Below are 19,916 nucleotides of genomic sequence, written 5' to 3'. Positions count from 1 at the left end.
TAATTCTTGATTCACACGCTTTTAACACTTGTATATTATTAATGATAAATACAACTTGTTGAATTAACAAATTTATACTTCACTGTTTTAACATATGAAACTTAATATGGTCTTTCACATTTCTTTTTTGTTTACTAATGACGGGCATTTGATTTACATCATTCACCCATATAAAGCAAGTTATGTAGACCAATTTACCAACAAAGTCTTTGTCCAGGGTGCATCATTGGGGACTGGTTTACACTACACCTACGATGAGGTGAGGTGAGGTGAGGTGAGGTGAGGTGAGGTGAGGTGAGGTGAGGTGAGGTGAGGTGAGGTGAGGTGAGGTGAGGTGAGGTGAGGTGAGGTGAGGTGAGGTGAGACGCCACAGGGAATCAAAATTCCACAGGATTATAAGTCCAGCGCTCTGGCCACTAGACTACCATGGCGGCTTGGTACTTTACTTTGGTATGATTAGTCGCCATTTTCTTAAAGACTGAAAATACGAGGGGGATCCAGGAAATAACGACCGTTCGCGCATACCCGCCGCGCAGCTGACTCCCCTTCCTTGTTTGAAGGTCAACTGGCTTCCTTAACATGTGTTCTCATAATTTTGTGAGTACTGGTTGCAACAAGTCGCCATTGTGCATTTTGTGTTACTTCAAAATGAACGACGTGATTGATAATCCCGCCGACTGTGAGGTGAGGAGTGTGATTCGATTTTTGAATGCCCGACATTTGAAACCTGCAGAAATTTACCGGGAGTTGAAAGAAGTGTATGGTGATACTGTAATGAATGAAAGAAATGTGAGAAAATGGTGCGGAATGTTCAACAATGGGCGAACAAATGTCCACGACGAAACTCGACCCGGACGCCCATCACTCATCACAGAAGACCTGAAGACTAAAGTGAACGACAGAATCTTGCAAGACAGGCGCACATCACTCGACGAATTGCTGAAAGACTTTCTGGGTGGTACGCGTTTTGGAAGTGATGAAGAGTTGAAGAAGACAGTGAACACCTGGCTTAATGAACTGGCGGCAGAGGAGTATAACACGGGAATTCTAAAGCTAGTGAACAGATACGACAAATGTTTAAATGTAGGTGGTGATTATGTAGAGAAGTAAAGAAAGCTTCAGTTATGTAACAGACTTTGTTTTTTCAAATAAATATATATTTTTTTAATATTTACAACAAAACGGTCGTTATTTCCTGGATCCCCCTCGTAGCTACAAATTACCTTGAGAATGGCTACAAATCATACCAAAATTAGTCATTAAAGTAAAGTACCATATGAAGTTATGTAAGCTAACACAGTGAAGTATAGAAGTTGTTAATTTAACAAGTTTTAATTATAATTAATAATAATAAATGTATGAAGAAAATCGTTGGCTTTCATATCGAGTAAACCACCATATTATTCTTGATTCCAACTAAGTTTGATTTAAGATGTGACATACACCATTAAAATACCAGGTCGAAATCTAATGGTAAATATGCCTTATTTTAGATTAAATAAGACCCACAATAGTTATTTGTATATCATTATACATCTTGATTATACAACTTTCAACACTATATCACTTTGGAAAAAGTATAATGTGTCTTTAAAGTGTTAAACACACACACTCTTTGACTCCACATTACACTACATAAACACACCCCCACAGGAAACAAAACCAAAGGCACCAAGACCAGCAACAGCCAGTTCTGAGGATGGCCAATAGCAAGCCGAAACATGTTAACAGGTAATACAATTTAACACGTGAAAGACACATTATACGTTTTCCGAAGTTATTTGTATCTTGGGACCAGTCACGTGCGGTGCCTGCTGTCTTAGAGTAGGCTCTCCTTTTCGAGATAACTTAATGTCACTACCACCCAGCAATATTTTATACTCCAGCTTTAGAAGCATATCGCTGTTGTTCCTGCAATAACTTCTATGTGCAAAATATACAATTTTTCAGTAGGAAGAAAAAACACATTTATTCATTCTATGGCAATGGTACGTAGGAGATTGTGAATTCTTACATTTTCTAAAGAGACCACCCTCATGGTCTAGTGGTCAGAGCTTCTAGCTATAGTTCATGAGGTCCTGGGTTCCATTCCCGGTTAGAGCACAGGTTAAGTTTAGATTTAAGACCTCTCCTGGCATCACATTATCATAATCATCCTATCACATCATCGGGGTAATGTAACTCCGCCTTCCAGGCGCCCCAACCTCAGAAGTGGGTTACAACTAAGCCATGGCCAGGAGAGAAGACCAGAAATGTCGAAAAGACAACCTGGTGGCATTGGATAAAAAAAAAAACATTTTCTAAAGAAAGAAATATAATTACATATAGAAGATTTTATTATTTGCTTTATTACTATTTAAGTTATTTAATAGAGCAAAAGTCTGAAAATCTATAAATATATCACATAGGAGTTATTACAGTAACAACGACTATATTATCTATTACGGTCATTAAATCATTCTAGCAGATTTCGACAAAGAGCACGAAATTAATAAAGAAATAATGCAAGATTCTAAAGAAATTATATCTTGTTTATTTGAAGGAAAACTCCATTCTTTCCTCATACTTTGTAAACTCATTGATAATGTCATTGTAAATCTTCCACCGATGCTGATGTGCTGGATATGAACAAAACAAATATGTCAACTTATACACTGGTGTTCAAAGATACAGTCTGCGCCACCGATTTTGGCAAGTGGATTTTGTTAATCTGAACTCAAGAGCGAGTTTTCTAAACTACTGATCAGTAGTTCGTAGGACACTGAAGATGACGCAGAACCGGCATCAAAACGGGCCGTCTGTCTAAGGTACATAACCTTTTTTAAAAATTGTAACACTTTTACCGTGTCGTTAAACAATTTTAAGTTTTTCAAATTTATATAATTTACAAAATACAAACAAACATTTTATTTTTATTAAAAAACATAACTTTTTAAAGTATATTTTAAAGAACATGCAGTAAAAATTTCAGGTTCTTAGCGAAAAATTTGTGGAAACCTTAGCAACATGAATGCAGAGAAGTGGGCAAAAAAAAAAAAAAAAAAAAAAAAAAAAAAAAAGAATATGGGAAAATTAATTTAAAATATTGCATGCATGCAGTCAAATCACAAAGTTTACGACTAAGGGTCGAATTTAGTTTGGAATAAGGAGTGTTTCATTTTTATTGTGTTTTAGATACCAATACTTGATCCGGGATGTATAGGGAGTAGAAGTAAACAGCTGACTGTAGTCATAAAGGACTGTCTCCTTAGCAACCAATGTCTGGATTGAGTATAATGCAATGATTAGAACACTTTTACAAGAACTTTTTAATCTAAAATCTCTAATTTTGTAAAAAAAAAAAAAAATATATATATATTTGATCTATAATATGATCTTGCAGGCGCGGCTCCCTAAGCTTGTAGCAAGTTTGCGCTACACCTAAAAAAATTACGGATATTTTGGTTTAAAATACAAGTTAAATTATTGTGGTCTAAGTACACGATTGGTATGATCAACTGTAGTAAGTTTCTCAACCAACTATAATTGTTTGTAGGAGCCTCATCGTTGACTTGCCACAGTAAACGACCGTACTTCTTATGGAGACTGGCTTGATCTTGAGTATCTCTTCGGGGCGAGGGGATGAGAGGGTTGTTGTCCAGTGTGGATTGTAAGTTGTTGGTAAACGAACAGGAAGGTAAAGGAGCTTTGAAAATGGAAACAGATGGCAGTAGCTGATGAGTGACAATGAATGAGTCAAACAGAACATGTCCGCCCTGCGACTGCAGTTAGGCGCGAAAACAAGTTTTTTTTTAGGGTAGGGGGTGAGCTTGTATTTTATTGGTGGTTTTTTCTTTCCATTTCACTGCAGTCACTTGAGTCGAGTTGGTTGAGAGCACGTGGTGACGCGTAAGAAGCTATTTTAATAAATTGTGTTGTTTGTGTTATTCTACTATACTAAATTGACCCTACTTAAGATGAATACAATTCAATCTTTAATAGAACATTCATTTTCATCGCGCAGCTTAGAAGGGAAGTGTGGGATTAAGCATCTTGGTAGATTGACTCCGAACCTTGAAATTTCGCAGTGCGTGAAAACCAAAACCAGGTCATTTAACATAAAATTCAATTCTGACGCGTACAAGAAGTTTCAGTGGTTATGTGGCTGTGAAATAAAATCTTTGTCCTGTTTTCCTTATGTTTTGTTCGGAGGAGAGTAGGAAAACATCTTTCAGCCTCTGAAGTCGTCATAGGAATTGTTAGTAAAATTTCTAGTAATTTTGTACACTCACCGAAAGTTGAACATGAAAATTGTTGCCTCTGAAAAATTCCATAGAGACACACAGCCTGAAATGTTTCTGAACTCGTCAGTGCCATAAATAACTGAAAGTTCAGTGCGAATATTCCTTTCATTTATGAACGGATACGCTCTAATGACACTACGAAGAGACTATTCTGGGAAAACACTGTGGAAATAAATAGGTGAGTTTTTGAAAATTTTTACGACTGTAGCATGATAAGCCTAATATTTTGTAGTAAGAAAGTAAACGAACAAAATTTTGAAGCACCAGCTGCCACTGTGATCTTGGATAATTTGGTATTGTCTTACTCAATGTATTGGTTAATTTTATTGCTTTGTAACAAACAATGAGGAAAAATACATCGTCTAATGATACTTTTTTTTTATATTTCCTTCCTATAAAGCACTCTCAAAGAAGTGGAAAAATTCAGACACTGCATATGTTTGGCATAAGGATATAAAGTACAACATTCGACAAGAAATTATCTCCCTCAATGAATCACACAAAACTATGACTACAACAAAATATATCAGGGGGCAAATCGCAATATAGCAAACGTAGAAGTTCCGCCCACGACCCCTTCCACTTTTCCCCTACTAGCTCACCAGACACTCTACGTGATAGGCGAGTGTTGTGTCAAATGCACATTTCATGTGGGTGGGGATAACTTCCCCTACTGGCGTTCGCTATATTGCGATTTATCCATATCAGGTACTATAAGTGTAAATAAAACTGACACCAGTAATTCCAACCTTTCTTTTCAATTCTTTTTTTTTTTTTCAAGTGGACTTGCACTTACTTCGAGATCTTGTGATGCACACAATGCTTCCAATTCTTCTACTTTCTTCTTTGATGCGCTTAGCTCAGAATTTGCATCTGCAACAAAAAAATTTTAACATTACAGGTAGAAGAGTAACTTAAAAATCTGTATATTGATCTCAACGAAATTACCGCAAAAGGCAGAAATCATTCATAGTTTCCCGATAGTTGAATCTAAGGACAATGGTGGAAATCTAGTGTTTGAAGAGAGTGGTGGCTATTATTCATTTTGTGTTCTCTATCATTGTAATATGAAATTCTTAAGAGCCCAAGAGTATTTTCTGCAATGCACTATGTAACTACGGTATTTTTATTTTTGTCTTTCTGCCAATGCAGCTGCTGTAAATGACAAAGAATAACAGCAAAATGTGACAATATAACAATAAAATAGCTAACACTGAAAATAAATAATAATTTACAGAATAAGTGCAGAAACAGTTCACAATTACATACAAATAGGCCTACAGAAATTGATATTATTTTGAGAATAAGAATAAATTTCACAAGTACCTACGTACCTAACAATTTCTGTTGTGAGTGATGTGTAGAAGACAAGAAAATATTACCAAATTTCAAACCTGATATGCATGAAAATTCAAGCAGAAGCACTAGAAAAATAAGAAGATGTCAGTGAAATCCTGGACACGCTTAGTGAAGAGAGAATGGATGACCCTTACATAAAAATAAGAGAATAAATGTGTAATAATGTTCATATTTCTGTTTGACCAACAGTGAAAGACTTGTTTATCTTCTTAGTTTTCTGTCCCTTCTCTCAACTTAAAATGCACTGAATAATTTCAAGGGAAAAATTGTTCCGGGGCCGGGTATCGATCCCAGGACCTCTGGTTGAACGTACCAGCGCTCTCCCAACTGAGCTACCAGGGAACTCTACCCGACACCGTCTCAACTTTTCCCTTTATATCCACACAACTCGCGTGGGCTGATGAAATGCCAGAGACCCACATCGAGTGCACACAAACTCTGTGTGACTTGGAATTGTGGTTTTCTGTTAACGTACACAGTGACGTATATATTATGCAAATCTAGTCTTTCAGGTAAAGCTTCCTGTAAAGCAGATTTGAATAATTTCAAGGGAAAAATTGTTCCGGGGCCGGGTATCGATCCCGGGACCTCTGGTTGAATGGTTGAAATTATTCAAATCTGCTTTACAGGAAGCTTTACCTGAAAGACTAGATTTGCATAATATATACGTCACTGTGTACGTTAACAGAAAACCACAATTCCAAGTCACACAGAGTTTGTGTGCACTCGATGTGGGTCTCTGGCGTTTCGTCAGCCCACGCGAGTTGTGTGGATATAAAGGGAAAAGTTGAGACGGTGTTGGGTAGAGTTCCCGGTTAGCTCAGTTGGCATGGTACGTTCAACCAGAGATCCCGGGATCGATACCCGGCCCCCGGAACAATTTTTCCCTTGAAATTATTCAAATCTGCTTTACAGGAAGCTTTACCTGAAAGGCTAGATTTGCATAATTAAAATACACTGTTTTATTATGAATATATGTATATAGGCTATATTGCCACTTTGGGTTACTTTTTAACGAGCAGTTTTGGTGCCCACGTTAAAAAAGTTTGGTAATTCTGACCAAGCTAACTTTTCATCTTCTGACATTCACGTGAGGTTTGCATACCGCGGCCTAGTACATAACCTTGTTAAGAAACCTAAGAAAAATTCGCTTCCATCGTTGAGCAACGAAGCACACTACCCTCGACAGAACTTAGATTAACAATTTACATTATAACTACAAGTGAATATATCTTGAAATCAAATGCCACTATGTAAAGATATGACAAATACTTGACAGCTAAGTAACAAAATGTCTTCTTTAACCTATACAAATATGAAATATTACTATACTTTATGGAATGAATAAACAACAAATAATACATTAAAATGCACAATCATACGATTTTTTTTTTACATTGTGCTGTCCAAACATAGTAAAACTGCTACACAGTAATATAATAAAATTTAATTTACCAAGGATTTCATCTCTTCCTTCGGACAAGACTTCTTTCGTAAAGCTTGTTATTTGGCCCTTCAGCGTCGACAGTCCTTCCAGCCATGCCATTTCAAAGTAAATATAACACTATATCACTTGAATTTAATACTGTGTTGAAAACCGGACATTTATTTTAAAAACATTGTAAAATAATATCCGATAACAACACATGCCAACACGGCAAACAGCTGAGAAATACGCCCCACCCACAATTTTATTTTGATGTCATATTGATATGTATTGGTATAACTGTTCCACAAATGGCCGCACTGTACAAGAAATAAAGATTTTAAAATGAATGACTACTAAATGACAATTATTTTTCCATATACACCGATTAAAATTCTCCCAATTTTTAATATAAACATTTTCCCTTTAATAGTAGATTACAAGTAACAATTTTGATCAACTACTACGAAATCCACTTTTCCCTTCCTTTATAAAATATCCCACCAACATCGAGAATAATACAACCATGAGAAAAAGGAAGATTAAATATTTGCGTGATGTGATCAACCAGAATAAATATGGGAAATGCCTGTTATTCCTCGGTTGAGAAGCTTTTATCATCCAGTCTGCTCTCAAAAAATCTGAAAGTTAGGATTTATGTTCTGTATGGTTGTGAAACTTGGACCTTCACTTTGAGAATGGAACAGAGATTAAGGGTGTAAGGGAATAAGGTATACTTAGGAAAATATTTCGGACGGGATGAACTTACAAGTGAATGGAGAAAGTTACACAACGCAGAACTTCACGTATTGTATTCTTCACATAACATAATTAGGTATATTAAATCCTAACGTCTGAGATGTGCTGGGCATGTAGCACATACAGGTAAATCTTGAAATGCTACAGTGTTGGAAGACCCGAGGGGAAAAAACCTTTGGGGAGGCCAAGGCGTAGATGGGAGGATATAGATTTGAGGGAGGTGGGATATGATGGTAGGGTAGGGACTGGATTAATCTTGCTCAGGATAGGGACTGATGGTGGGCTTATGTGAGGGCGGCAATGAACCTCCAGGTTCCTTAAAAAGCTATTTGTAAGTAAGTAAGATATGATCAACTGATCAGTGTTGCGAATTGCAGCGACATTCACATATATATATATATATATATATATATATATATATATATATATATATATATATATATATATATATTATATATATATATATATATTATATATATATATATATAGTTATCAAAAGTGACACTTTTCCTATACGTTTTATACATTTCACAATACAGTTCCTTTCACATGTTGTGAATGATAGTACTGTTTATATAATATGTAGTTTTCCTTGAACTACCGGTATCATTTTAAAACCAGTTTCTTACTGTTACACTAAAAAAATAAGAGATGTTTTCGATTTCTGGATTACACATAGAAACGTATTAATTCATAAAATATAACTAAGTTATACAGTTAATTTTACACAAATTCTTATGATGCACTGCTTCATAATAATGTATTCACTTCTAATATTATACATTACTGTTTACGACAATTAATATTTAACTTCGATAGAAATATAAAAAGTGTTACCTAGTCCTTGTAAGATTCTGATTGCATTAGGCCTACTTGGAACATTCACTGTATTCTCTCAAATACAATGTAGATGTTCAAAACTAAGGAGAGCAGGTAGCTAGCTAATCCTCCAATTAGAAGGCAACCAAAGTTCTGTTTGCCTGGCATTTGTGACAGGAGACAAATTCTGAAGTTCGTAGGTTTTCTAATAGCATGTTCCTGAAATGAATCAAACGCCATTAATTGTCTACAAATCTCATGCAATATGTCATACAATTTTTCTTTATGGGGAAATTTTAAGAATATAGTACTTTTTCCATTGCTAACAAACTTAAATGATGTGAAAATATCAATTAAAACTAAATTTTTTTCAACACAATTACCTATAGTATAATTTTCTCATAGTCTCTAAGCATCAGAAGAATGTCTCTGAGCAAGGTAGCTGTGATAATGCACTAAACTCACATTCACATTCGGAAGGTCGCGTGTTCGATCCCTGGTGTCCACCAATCTGATCGAAATTTTTTCCGTGGTTTTCCTCGACTGAATGTAATTAATTTTTAGTTAAATAAAGGTGAATTCCGTATTGGACCCCAATTGTCATGAAGTAATAAACATTGTAGTATTGGTACAGAAACAATCATTCTCCACAGTAAACTACAGATAGTCGTGATATTACGCAGGAATTAAAGCGATTATACATAAATACAAATAAAAAATGTCATTATTTACTTTTTTTTTACAGTATGAAAAAAAAAACTTAATTCTTAGCTTAATTACTATGGAAACCATTAAAACTTGCAACCACTACCTTCTGGAAACAAATCTAAATAATGGTGCTTTACAACTAAGTTGTTTCGGAACCAACTAAAATTTGTACGTTTTAAAAATGTTATTTTTCTGCAAATATTTGCATGGTGACGAAAAAAAAATAATGTATACGACTCATGACTAAACAGTGCTTTTCTTTACTTGTGGTTTTAGGGCTACCAACTCTTAAAAAAAAACACTTCTTTAGCCACTTGTGATATAAATTGCTATTATGTCATTTACTTACAAATGGCTTGTAGAGAAGCTACCCTTACATAAGCCCGCCATTGGTCCCTATCCTGAGTAAGATTAATCCAGTCCCTACCATCATATCCATTTTAATATTATCCTCCCATCTAAGTCTCGGCCTCCCCAAAGATATTTTTCCCTTAGTTATATATGCATTTCTGGATTCATCCATATGTGCTACATGCCCTGCTCATCTTAAACTTCCTAATTATGTCAGGTGAAGAATACAATGTGTGCAGTTCTACATTCCATTCTCCTGTAAGTTCATCTCTCTTAGCCCCAAATATTTTCCTAAGTGCCTTATTCTCGAACATCCTTAATCTGTTCCTCTCTCAAAGTGAGAGTCCAAGTTTCACAACTATACAGAACAACAGGTAATATAACTGTTTTATAAATTCCAACTTTCAGTGCTATTATGTCATTGATTAAGATAAATCTTTATTTTCATATAGATCACAAATGAAATGTACTGAAAAACCGCAAGACAGTTCGAACAACACATGTGATTATCTGAACTTCAGTAAGGGAAAAATGATTTGCGTCACCTGTATGTAGTCTTGGGTTCCTTTGTTAGAATGTGTTACAATACTCCTGATATTTCCTTTATTTTTTAAAATAGGTACTCTGAATTCTGCCAATCAACACAACATCCCCAGTCTTCTTCTTCTTTGAGAAAATATTCAACTAGTTTTAGTTTATCCCTAAAGGAAAAAATAGGCATTTAACTTAAAATCCGAGGTCTACTTATGACTTATCTATTTCGATTACACTAACACAAAACCAATAGGATCGGTAATAAATTATACTGATCTCCTTCACATCCTTACATGAATGCAGAAGACATTTACCAACGACCAAACTTATGGAAAGTAATCAGTGGAAATGGTAAAAATCATATGCCACAAAATAATCATGAGCACAAATATCATATGTGTAACATGAGTTTATATATATATTTTTTTTAATTTTAACGATATTTATAGAGAAATTGTACTTCTATATACAGTAAGTTCACACAATCAGACAAGATAATAACATCAAATGTTTGTAGATAACATATGAATAAAACTCAGGAATATTATTGTGAAAATTGTGTAAATAACATTACTAATTTAAATATTTATTAATGCACTTGATGCATTTTAACATATTTGACATGACGATTATAATTTAGTATATAAGTGAACATAGATAAATGAATATAATTATAGTATAGATTGAACTATTATGATAAAATATGATATTGCCAAAACTGTATTGGAAGATGCCATATCAGGCATAAACGTTAATAAAAATATTATATTGATACTTAACATATAAAATTAATTATGTGTTAATTTAATCGAAATAGGCAAGTCATAAGATTAAAAAATAAATCTTATATGCATAATTTCTGCAATTGGCCACCACGATCACCGGACCTAACGTCGAATTCTACCTGCTGCAAGGATACAGTGTGTGCCATCAATCCCACAAGATCTGCTGGAGTTGTAACAAAGAATTTCTGATGTCACTGCTGACTTCGACACTGACGTGCTCACATGTCTACGATAGGAACTTTATAATCTCATTGATATATGCCGCATGGCAGGAGTGCACACATTGAGTACATGCAAACATGAAATGAAACTATCCTGAGATTTTTATTTCCATTGAGGTAGCAAAATCCTGCATTACAATTCATTACAGAAATATATTATTGTGAAACTGTAAAGATCTTTTTGAATCAAAGTATATTAGTTGTTATTACAGCTCGTGTAGCTTTCTTAGAACGTGTTATAATGAACATCCAGCCGTTCTTGTTCGGATGCAAAGAAACGTTAAGAATCTTAGCAAGTGTACTGTTGGATGAGGTCACTGAAGAGAGTATGGAGAAAGGCATATGACTGAAAAAACGGGTATGAGTGTCATGGAGATCTCCACTTCTTTTGAGGAAAAACTGCAATACATAACACAAAACGTAATGACAACCCCTTAAATACTTTAAACTGTTGGTTTTAATAACTTCAAAAATTAAGTGATGGTGAATTGAACACTGCTTTATCATCTTATAAAGTTGTGTGAAACTTCCATTTCAATAATTAAGGATTCTTTGAAGATTCTTCACCATCATTTATATTTCAACCAACCCAACAATAATTGAATTATTAATTATTCTCTTCCCCTCCCCTCCCCCCAGACTTTAAAATCCCAGTCAAAATTATTTAGTACAAATCCATTTTGTTTAAAAAAATATATATATTTTAATCACTTACTTGTAAATAGTTTTCCGTAATTCAGGATTCCTGTGGTCATCGATATTCTTCGACAGATGTCATTGTGATTAAAAAATATACATATACAAATAATCTCACTGGTTACAATCATATCTTTTATCTCATTTTTACTGGTGTCTTGTAATAAATGCAAGTGAGAAATCTGCGCACTACAAATGCATGCATAATTCACATACACATTAAAAACAATACATTTTGCAAATGTTATATACATGTGTGTAATAAACTACACTTCAGAGTGGTTTACAATGAAGCACTTACATACTGAGTGGAAAAAAATATTCAAAACAGACACGTAGCAAAATAAACAACAATCCTGGATCTATGTAAGAATATTTATTGTTTCAAGTTTAAATCAAGTTACAGGCAGGAGAGTCCAATGATGAGAACTGCAAAGCAGTGTCAAATAGCGAAAATTTTCATATGCTGAACACTTTACATACTCTTCTTGACTAATCTGGAAAATTTTCAGTTTATACATCTCTTACATGTACGTCAGTGTGTCATTACTCATTACATACACAAGAATGTGAACAGTGAGACTGTGGACAGATATTTTATATCTACTCTTTCCTACCAGAGACCTCCAGAATCAGTAGGATGATGATATTTGCCATCAGATGAAAATCAAGCAAGGGCAAAGCTCGATACAGAATATTGTCTTTATTTATGAACAAAGGGATTTTTATATGCAGTAAATTCACTACAGAGGACGAACGGTGTTATATGCACATCTGATGGAAGTTGCATTTTGGCTTTCTTTCATCCAAAAATCCAGTCCTTAGACAGGTTTAAACTCACGTCCCTACAGTCCAAGGCTTCTAAGACACCAAACGTGATAGAGTATGTAGTAGTAGAAGAATGCAGGATGCTTTTTCTAATGTTTTTAGTTCAATATTTGTTTATATTACAAATTGATGAAACTCAACCTATGTTTATTTACTTCTTTGGCGCAGTCATTGAATAGGGGGACACAGCTAGGACTATGTACTATATGTTATAGAACTTGAAAAAGCCACCCACTTTATCTGTATGTTCCTGCCCTAAACACACTGCATTCAATAATATACAGGTCTTTCATTTCAAAATTTCCCAGTCTAAATAATTATTTAAATTGAATTCAATTAAAAATAACACGTCAATTTAGATATCGAGGGGAAAGTCTGAAACCAGGCTTAATTGCATTTTAGATTTCACCCTCCCAACCCCTCAGCCATCCCCCTTTAGAAATTTGAAATGGCATCCCTATATTTCTATACTAATTGTCTTTAGAGACAATTAATATTAGGTAACCTCCACAAAACTGGCTTCATTTATACACCGACGGATCATTGATCTCCAGAGAACAAGGTGCCGGTGCAGGTGTTACATGCTGTCTCTTCTCACTTTATAGATTTCTTGGATATGGAACAAGTTTTGATGGAGAAATCATTGCAATAAGTGAAAGTCTAAGGAATCTTCTATGCCACATCAATAAATTTAAGAATGTAGTTATATTGTCAGACTCCAAAGCAGCTATTCTATCAATAGTCTCTAAACACACACCTTCATCCCAAACAGCAGAAATAACTAAAATGCTCTCTCAATTAATATCACTCAATAAAAGAATTGTATTCCAATGGATACCATCCCATTGTGGAATCCTGGGAAACGAGAATGCGGATGCTTTAGCAAAGAAGGGCAGCACTGCTACTTACAGACCTGTTACTAAATCTACGTATTACTCTGTGAAGAGATTTATTAAATCTACATACTTAGACTTCAACAAACAAAATTTGATAACTCAATCCCAAGGGAAAAAATGGAACTCTCTGCATCAAAATCCACAGTTAATTCCCGATTTACCATGAAAATCGTCTGTGGCTGCATTTAGATTGGCAACAGGCCATGATTGTTTGGCCAAACACCTGCATAGAATTGGAATATATCAGTCCCCTAACTGCCCATTGCGCAACTCAAACCAAGAAATGGATTCGGAACACCTCAAAATCTGTGCTTCAGTGGCTGGTCATGATAATATCTTTGAAAAATATTGGAGTGCAAGAGGTCAAATGACTTTATTGTCAAACGCCTGGCATTAGAAAACAACAACATATTTTTATACTTAAATATGAAAGAGTATTCAATTGTTTATACACCTCATTCATTTATTTCACATCTTTTGTTTTATATCGTTGCTTTGTAACCTTGATTGTTGTTATTGTTAATTAGAGCTGAAGCTACAAATACCTTTGAACATTTTTGTACCGTAATAGTTTAGTCTAATAAAAGATGGACTTTAAGGGCAGAACTCTTCTGAATTGTCATCAAGGTTGTTACAGAGCAGTTCACACAAACTGAAAGCCATTTTTATGGGACAGGACTACTGAAATTTGCCGAGAGCTGGAGAAAATGTACAAAATGTTGAGATAACTTTGTGGAAAAATAACAAGTCAGTAAGACTTCAGCTATGACGAACATAAATCTTATTTCTGTAACTCTAATAGTATTCGGGAAAAAAGCAGCACTACCTTGAAACTCTCAGAAACAGCAGCAATGATATCACAGACTGAGATATAGGACTCTGGATAGTGGATAAGTGCTTTAACATGGAAAGTGGAACATTTAGAATCAATATAATGCTCATTTTTTTATCTTTTATTCCTGTAACGTACAGAATGTGTTCTGACAAAAGGTAAAATGTGCTGTGGTGGACCAATTGGATTGGCGAATATTACACTTTAAGCCGCAGCAGTTCCCAACCCTTCCCTATAGTAAATTACATATACATATATATTGCAATAAATCCACACTTTGGTCAAGTTTAAAACCAACTGGGAGGTGAGCTTTGGTTGCATCCGTTGTCCGAAACAGATCGCAAGAAATGCACACCCCAGGTGGCTGAATTATGATATTGCATCTGAGAAGAATCCAACAAGGAAATAAATCGAAACATTGATACGATGCTATTACTGTTTATCTGTTGAAAACCAACAAAATATATATATATATAACAATTACTGTAATTCTGTAATAAGATGCGTATGTAAACAAAACTTCAAAACAGTGGGATTGCAGCACTGAACTATATACTTAAGAGCAACAATTCATTTTCTACTTAAAAGTATGGTCGTGAATTGATCTCATGATAAAACATGCCATGGATTTACATTCACACACTGCTAAGACAAAAAGCATCTATGTACTTCAAGTTGTCATTTGGGGCTGCTGGCGTGGTACCAAAATTTACCACCTAATAAAATTAAAATCACTCTATATAAATTCGTACTAATAAATTATACACAAATAAGACTTGGGCCCCACATCACATCCATTAAAAATGAGCCTCACCAACGCCAATCTTGGAAACGGAGTCTTCTTTACTTTCATGCATTGGCAGGTCACAAAGTCACAATCAATCATCACAAGGCAATGCTCCACTTCACTAATCACGTCTTCCCGCTAAAGATCTGGTGGGTCTGCAATACCAACTCTGCCATTAAATAAATTTTACATCTGCAACATGCCTCACTCACTCACAATCACTGCACACCAATTCCTCCAAGATATGACTCCTCCAACTAGCACGACAGTCGTTAAAACACATAATCGGGACCGGCCATGTCGATGGCCCAACGGAACTTGTCACGCTGCGTCTTATTGTAGATCTTCTCAATGGGTACATTGTGCTTCTTGCACCTGCAACCCAGATATAACATTATCACTAAATTACAGAAAAAGTGTCACAAACAGGAAAGTTTAACTCTCATGATGGAAACTGTGATCCCACAGAAGTTCCTTAGTTTACCACATTGAGTCGGAGTGTTCCGATGGGAATGATGGGAAGAAACTGGTTGCGGATATTAGTGTCCTGCAATGTTCCAACATGAGAGAGGCAACCAAGATATTACAAAATTCATCTCATTCGATATGAAAAACTAATTGCAACATATGTGCTAAAATTCGTAAGAGGCTAAAACATGATGGGATGAGAGTGGAGGACAGTGAATATTTTCATAAAAAGGCCAAATAAACACGACAGGTTTTCTCCTGCAGAGCGACCAAGGGAAAATATCCAACTTCCCCATACTCGACAAACTTGAACCGAACATAACACCTGTAATGCATGACGCTAGTAGGTATTGCCAATCTGATAATTTTAAACAGATATTACAAATATTCATTATTTAGAGGATTTGCCAGTTTTTTATAACATTGATATTATTCATCACCATCTTCCTGAACAAGATATGGCTACCGCTTTCCCCATTCCAAAGCAACACATTAAAAATTCTGATCTCTCCATCTAGTCCTGGATCTTCCAAAAGATCTCGTTCTCCTTTTCCAGTTCTGCTGCTATCTATAGATGTAGTGTCTAGAACTGGTCATAAATTAAGTTTTTGTAGCACTTCATTTTTCTTCCGGTTTCATTTGGTGTAGCCAACTGTCAGGTGTATTAACTTCATCTCACAAGCTTTCATCCCTTTTCCTGAGAGTTCATGCTTTGCTCCCATAACATAGGACTGGTTACCCATTATTTTATATAGACAAATACAGGTAGAGTTTTTAACTAGTGATGGATCCAGAACTTGGTTAATGATGCCCATGGGTTTATTTAAATTCAGAATTTTCTCTGGTGTATCTAAATTTTCAACTAATAGATATTTCATGACCTAAGTAAGTAATTATGTTAAACCATTCCAGTAATTCATTATTTAGGCAAATTTTGCTTGGTACAGAATATTTACCGCATTATTATTTCTGTTTTTTCTCTGAATATTTTCATACAGTACTTACGGGCTACTTTCTCATTATACATTTTACATGGATTGCAACAAATCAGTTTGTAATTTGTAACTTTTTTTTGAACTGCACATAAAATGTATTATTAGAGGTTTAAAAATATCGCAATTATGATAAACACAGAAACAAGAGACATTCCTTTCATCACAGCTGCAACCTCTGAAGCCAGTTTCATTATTGCGAATTAATGCTATAAATGGATATTATCGTGATAAGTCATATTTTCAGTGAAATACGAACAATTTCGAAGAATGCATAATTTATTTTAATTTCAATTTGAATAAATTTTTCTTTCCAGAGAAAACATATTCACCATTGGGCTGCCACAAGCATTTTTCAAGAATGCAAGTGCATTTCCTACAGCTGTGGGTGACCAGTAACCTGAAACATAGTCCCATCACTGAAAATTATGGCGTCCAGAAATGCTACATAAAACCACAACTACAGGAGGTACAACTTAAGGTGTTTTGCTACATTTTGACACTTCAAAATACTGTGCAAGTCTTCTGAATAAATATTCATACTCTTTCAAATGTGTAAATTCCTTACAAATACATGATATATATGAGGAACAGAAAGCAAAATCACAACGACAATCATGTCTCACAAAGTCATTAAACATCATCATATCCTTCACATATTAGACCCTACAGGATCTGTTACGGTCTCATGCCAGCGCTTGTGTGGTCTTCCCAATTTCCTCTTTCCTCTTGGTACGTAAGTAAGAATCTGTTTAGTCCATTTAGTGCGATCCATCCTTTCGACATGTTTTTTCCACTGAAGTCGATATTGTTGAACAAAATTAACTATAGGATCCATTTTTAGTTCCTGCAATATGTCCACATTTTTACGGTGTTCCAGTAAAGAGCATCCCGCTGTTCGTCGCATGAACACATCTTTACAAAGACAAAATCACTGAAGAACAGAATGGATTCCGAAAAGGAAGATCATGTTGCGACAGCTATTTCACCATGAAGATTTTAATTGAAAAGCACAGAGAATTTAATATTCAAACCCACTTAACTTTTATTGATTTCATAAAAGCTTTTGATAGAGTTGATAGAAATAAACTTTTAGAGATTTTATGCTATGATAATGTGCCAAACCAAATCATTCTCTCCATTTATAATTTATATCAACAAAATGAAACTGCCATAGGAACTGAACGCGGAACTACTAGCTGGACTTCCATCAACCAAGGTGTTAGACAAGGGTGCAGTCTTCCCCTCTGTTGTTTATTATATATATGAACCATATTTTATACATTTGGAGGCAAAGTCATCATGCTGGAATTCAAATTAATCAAAACACAGTTCTCGATACACTAATGTTTGCCGACGATCAGGTTATTATCGCTCAAACAGAGGATGCTTTACAGAGAGCCATTTATAATTTGCAAATAATCGCCTCAGATTTCAATATGGAAATCTCAAAAGAGAAAACGAAAGTCATGGCATTTTCGGGAGAGAACCCAATTCCAAGTAAGATCATGATAAATAATACTTTAATTGAACGTGTTAATTCATTTAACTATTTAGGTTATAACCTCTCTTACATCACTGATGAAGATATGTCAAACAAAATATCTAAATTTATAAAAATCACTTGCGTGATTAACACCGTCTTCAAATCATCCCATGTTCAGAAACATACAAGGCTAAAGGTATATAAAACACTAGCTCGACCGGTCCTCACTTACGGTAGCGAGGCATGGACAATCAGAAAAGCTGATGAGCAAAGACTGACGATAGCTGAAAGTCATTAAACATCTATGTGATTAAGGGTATATTCTGTTAAGTAATAAAAAGGAAAAGAAAAACTGGTCCCTCAAGATATCAACAACTTACCAGGCAACCGATATCCTTGGATCCAAGTAGTTCAATTTGGAGGTGCCAAGGGCAATTTCCTTGTTTTCCTCCTTGTCTGTAGCTTGAAGTTCCAACTTCGCCAACTGTTCCCGTAATCGCTCCAAAGCCTTCTTGCGCTTCTCCATATCACTAAAGCAAAATACAACAAAATTAAAATTCCTTCTATTACACAGCTCACAATAGGCTGAATATATTACATTTTGGCTTCGTCCTGAAAAATTTAAACTAAAAAATAAGGAGACATCAGATGTACAACGTAACACAAGTTTGACCATGATTTGGAATGTAACATTTACATATATACCGATTCTGAAAATAGAAAGCCTGCATGCTGTTGTGAAAATTAACAATTAAGCCTATTTAAACTTCCTTAGATTTATACAGGGTGGAAGTGAAATAATCCTGCAGACTGAACGGCACGATAGGGTACATTTAAATGAATAGAAAACATATACTGCATTTTGTAATTAACTGCACGGTTAATCAGAGAGCTGAGTTGGAAGTTTCAGCAGTCTGGCAACATCACCACCTCTTTTCTTCTCGTAATACAGGTGTAAAAGTTCAACAAACTCAAGTCTGTCTGCCTTAGGCCCAATTGTATAAAACTCCCTGACTAAAGATCAACTTTGATCGAAGATAGAAAAGTGAACCGAGTTCAGACACTTCTTCTATTGTATAAAACTTTTCTGCGATCAAATTACCTTGGTTCAAATGCAATCTAAGTTCACGTGAAAAGGATTTGGCAACATCGCATAAACAAGTGAAATACGTGATGAGCGGACCATGTTACACAGGTTTGTTCAGTGTTGCCAATCTAGTGACTTTAACTCTTTTTCAACAACAATTTCTTTTAACTTTTATATTGCTTAAATAGGGATTTAGTGACCTTTTTAGCACCCCATAGTGACAAAATTTAATCTTTCTTTGTTGATAATGAGAAATCTAGCGACTTTACAACTACTTTTTGGCGACTTTTCGTATTACATTCTGTTGGAGACACTGGTTTTTTGTGCTATGTAAATAATGGCGGACAATAAGAAGAAGGTTGACTGTTCTCCAAGTTATTATCATGTTATGGTGTTTGATACTGCTAAACATAAGAAAGCTTTATAAAACGACAATTTTCCTTTAGTAATACAGTTAATTGAACATTTATGAATGTACCTGTCATATCCATTAATAATTAATGGTTGTTATAAACATAATATAATTATAGGTTATGTTATTTGATACTGCTGAACACGATAGAGCCTTATAAAATATAAGAATGTTTGTGTATTAAGGC

At 34.9% G+C, this 19,916-nt stretch overlaps 2 protein-coding genes across 3 annotated transcripts in view; both read right to left on the bottom strand.

The window, feature by feature from the left end:
* The window catches only part of Gmap (Golgi microtubule-associated protein), a 190,198-nt gene extending 182,851 nt beyond the window's left edge, over positions 1 to 7,347 (bottom strand). The window contains exons 1-2 of the mRNA XM_069842445.1: positions 7,098 to 7,347; positions 5,080 to 5,156 (exon numbers count right to left, since the gene is read on the bottom strand). Of these exons, the coding sequence (XP_069698546.1) occupies positions 5,080 to 5,156; positions 7,098 to 7,188 (168 nt within the window). The 5' untranslated portion in view covers positions 7,189 to 7,347. The remainder of the gene's footprint in view (positions 1 to 5,079; positions 5,157 to 7,097) is intronic.
* A 7,250-nt stretch (positions 7,348 to 14,597) lies between these two features.
* Positions 14,598 to 19,916, bottom strand: part of Top1 (topoisomerase 1) — a 43,834-nt gene continuing 38,515 nt past the window's right edge. For both annotated transcript variants that reach the window (XM_069842443.1, XM_069842444.1), the window contains 2 exons: positions 18,611 to 18,760; positions 14,598 to 15,659 (listed from right to left, as the gene is read on the bottom strand). In XM_069842443.1, coding sequence (XP_069698544.1) covers positions 15,557 to 15,659; positions 18,611 to 18,760 — 253 coding nt within the window. In that variant the 3' untranslated portion in view covers positions 14,598 to 15,556. The remainder of the gene's footprint in view (positions 15,660 to 18,610; positions 18,761 to 19,916) is intronic.

The sequence above is a fragment of the Periplaneta americana genome, chromosome 12 (genome assembly GCF_040183065.1).
Source record: "Periplaneta americana isolate PAMFEO1 chromosome 12, P.americana_PAMFEO1_priV1, whole genome shotgun sequence".
Taxonomy (NCBI): Eukaryota; Metazoa; Arthropoda; class Insecta; order Blattodea; family Blattidae; genus Periplaneta; species Periplaneta americana.
The sequence above is the reverse complement of the archived record's forward strand: the minus strand, read 5'-3'. Positions and strand labels throughout refer to the sequence as shown.